The sequence below is a fragment of the Musa acuminata genome, chromosome BXJ2-1, assembly GCF_036884655.1.
Source record: "Musa acuminata AAA Group cultivar baxijiao chromosome BXJ2-1, Cavendish_Baxijiao_AAA, whole genome shotgun sequence".
Lineage (NCBI taxonomy): Eukaryota > Viridiplantae > Streptophyta > Magnoliopsida > Zingiberales > Musaceae > Musa > Musa acuminata.
This window is the reverse complement of record NC_088338.1, coordinates 36,701,763-36,704,546: the sequence shown is the minus strand read 5'-3', so window position 1 is coordinate 36,704,546 and position 2,784 is coordinate 36,701,763. Positions and strand designations below refer to the sequence as shown.

Sequence of the window (2,784 nt, the reverse complement as noted above, 5' to 3'; positions counted from 1 at the left end):
GAGGCGCTCGGCCCGACCCCTCTGACGGCCAAGTTAGCGATGTGGAGAGGGTTTTGGAGGAAGAGATGCCTCCATACAAGTGTTGTGTGTGAGTTCGTCCCCCCTCTCCCCTTTAGCATGCGAGGGTATTTATAGGGAAGCTTACTGTGCCTGATGTGCCCCCTTGCAGGGGCAGGTAGCGTCTGACACTGGCGTTGGCGTGGAGTGGGAGACCGAGCCTGGACAGAATGTTTAATATGCCTCGGTCGGCATTCCGGTCCGTTTGACCAGGTGCTGAGGCGTGATGCGTCATCTGGGACAGGTGACATCAGCCCCAGTCTTGTCGCCATTATTTCCCTCATCAAATCTTATAACCAAGTTCCTTCGGTGATATACATAAATTTTGGTTGAACCTACACCGTCCACCCCCGAGTTAAACTGTCAATTAGCAGCCTTAAGTGTACCTCTGCCTTCTTCAAAACTGCCTCCACCACCTTTTCTTTGGAAGAATTGTAGATTACTCTTCAATCTTCTTCATCTCCTCGCTCCGGTGTGTTACTGGAAATATTTTAATTGGATCGCTGAGAAGGTTTATGCTGCTCACATGACCCGTCCATCATGGTCATATTTCGATGTGACTGCACTTCCCGTGGTTGATGCTCCTGTTCACATTCCAATAGCAGCGGCGGCTGGGATTATATCCACCTCGCACGGCTTCACCCGTTACGCATGAACAAGCAGCATTAGCTCATCCCATTTAATCATCTCCATCTTCTTCTCGTGCACTGAAGAAGGGGTTGAGGGAGTCGATAAGTGAGTCATCCCATTTAATCATCTCCATCATCATCATCTTCTAGGAATTCCATCATCCACACCGTTTACAGCCTGCAGTCCTGCAACTTCATCTCTTCATTGAAACGAACAGAGGCCCAAGGCGGTGGTCTGATCCGTGTCTCGTGTGTACACAGAATAATCGATGGATTAGCATATCTAGAGGCAATGGTATTGAAACAAGCAATGCATAAAGACAAAACGTTAGCATTCATTTCTGCGTTGGCCCTCGTGACCACTGCCGCTACGCCTTCACCACCATTTACGCTTCGCCATTGTACATCTTTTGCTGGAGAAATGGCAATGCATGATGTGGAAGTTTCGCGCAGAGACAACGCTACATGAAAAAGAAATAAACGGAACAATATGATTTCTATAGCAAGTTGGGGTGGCGCCCTCATTTACTAGTTCAAACAGTCCACCGCCTACCCCGCCCCATAAATAGGATGTTGGTCGAGCTTTAGTACGGGCGTGAGTCTTGGGAAGTAGAGAGAGAGAGAGAGAGAGAGAGAGAGAGAGAGAGAGAGAGAGAGAGAGAGAGAGAGATGGCGAGGTGGTGTGTCCTTGTGATGGTGGTAGCTCTTACTTTGGCTCATGATGCTAACTCTAGGAAGGTGCCCGAGCAAACGAGTGTGAGAACCGTGAGAGCGGCTACCAGCCCAGCGGCCAGTGCTGTCGATGAGCAGAAGAATTTTGTGGCTTTTGGAGGCGTTGGTGGCTTCGCTGGAGCTGGCGGCATCGCTGGAGTCGGTCTGCCGTTTTACAATGGTGTCGCCGGCGGGGTTGGTGGATCCGGAGGCATCGGTGGACTCGGAGGCTGGGCTGGGCTCGGGGGAGTAGGAGGTGCAGCAGGACTTGGTGGTGGCGGGTTGGGTGGTGTTGGTAGCCTTGGTGGAGTGGGTGGTGGTGGTGGCGGTGGATTCGGCGGTGGCGGCGGCCTTGGTCATAGGGGTGTTGGAGGTGGTGTAGGGGGTGGCGGTGGACTCGGTCATCATAGGAGTGTAGGCGGCGGAGGTAACCTTGGTCATGGCGGTGCAGGAAATGGCCATGGTGGTGGTGCCGGCTGCGGTATTCCTTGAAAGTGCTGCACAATTGCATCAGTAGTAAAGCCATTGTAATGTGTTCGTGAATGTTACGAGTCACTTGTGTAGTTTGATGGATGTGTCGCCGGTTTGTTTGCAGCTTCATCAAGTTTCCTTTCATGAAAAGTATTTGTCTTTTGCTGCGCACGTAAACACAATAATAATATTAGAATTAGCAATGGTTTTGTGAATGGGTGATTTTTCATAGTCTAAAGTCACTTTGCAAGAGCCACAGGTTAACTTTAATATAGTTCCAACATGATATTACAGTTCGTTGTTAGATATAGGTCTTTCGACCTTGTGATTATTTGTCAAAATAGCTAAGTTAATATCTTCATAATTATTCATACTTAATTATTTTTTTTAATTTATTAATTATGAGATAAGATAGAAGGATTGGTTTCATCAATCTTTTTTATAAACCATATATTGTTGACGAACAAACTATGTAAATATTATTTTTTAAGGCTTAAACAAAATAAGTAATAAATGATAGCAAATAAGATTTTCTCAACTATATGAGAAAATTTCTTTACTCTGTTGAGAGAAATTCGACATGTTAATGTATTCAAGCTAAAGTTACTTCAAAAAAGCTTCTTCAATAATTGTTCTTATCTTTTATTTTTTTTCATCAATAAAAACACTTTAAGATGTAATATAATTTATTTTTAAATTATTTATGATATCAATATTTTTAATTATTTTAATATAAAATTTTATTTAATATTATGATTTATTAAATAATTTTATATTAAAAACTTAGTGGTAGAGATCTAGTTGTAAATCTCAAAATTTGAATATGATTTATAAATTTTTTTTATGATAAACTAGTAAAAAAAGATAATACATGCCATACTAGCAAGCAAACGAGGGTGTCACCTTATGCTTGTTA

At 43.7% G+C, this 2,784-nt stretch overlaps 1 protein-coding gene across 1 annotated transcript; it reads left to right on the top strand.

Moving 5' to 3' along the window:
- Positions 1-1,355: 1,355 nt before the first annotated feature.
- LOC135598255 (glycine-rich cell wall structural protein-like) lies at positions 1,356-1,889 on the top strand. The gene has a single exon (XM_065091787.1). It carries the CDS (start codon positions 1,356-1,358, stop codon positions 1,887-1,889), a length of 534 nt encoding a protein of 177 aa, XP_064947859.1.
- The last annotated feature ends 895 nt before the right edge of the window (positions 1,890-2,784 follow it).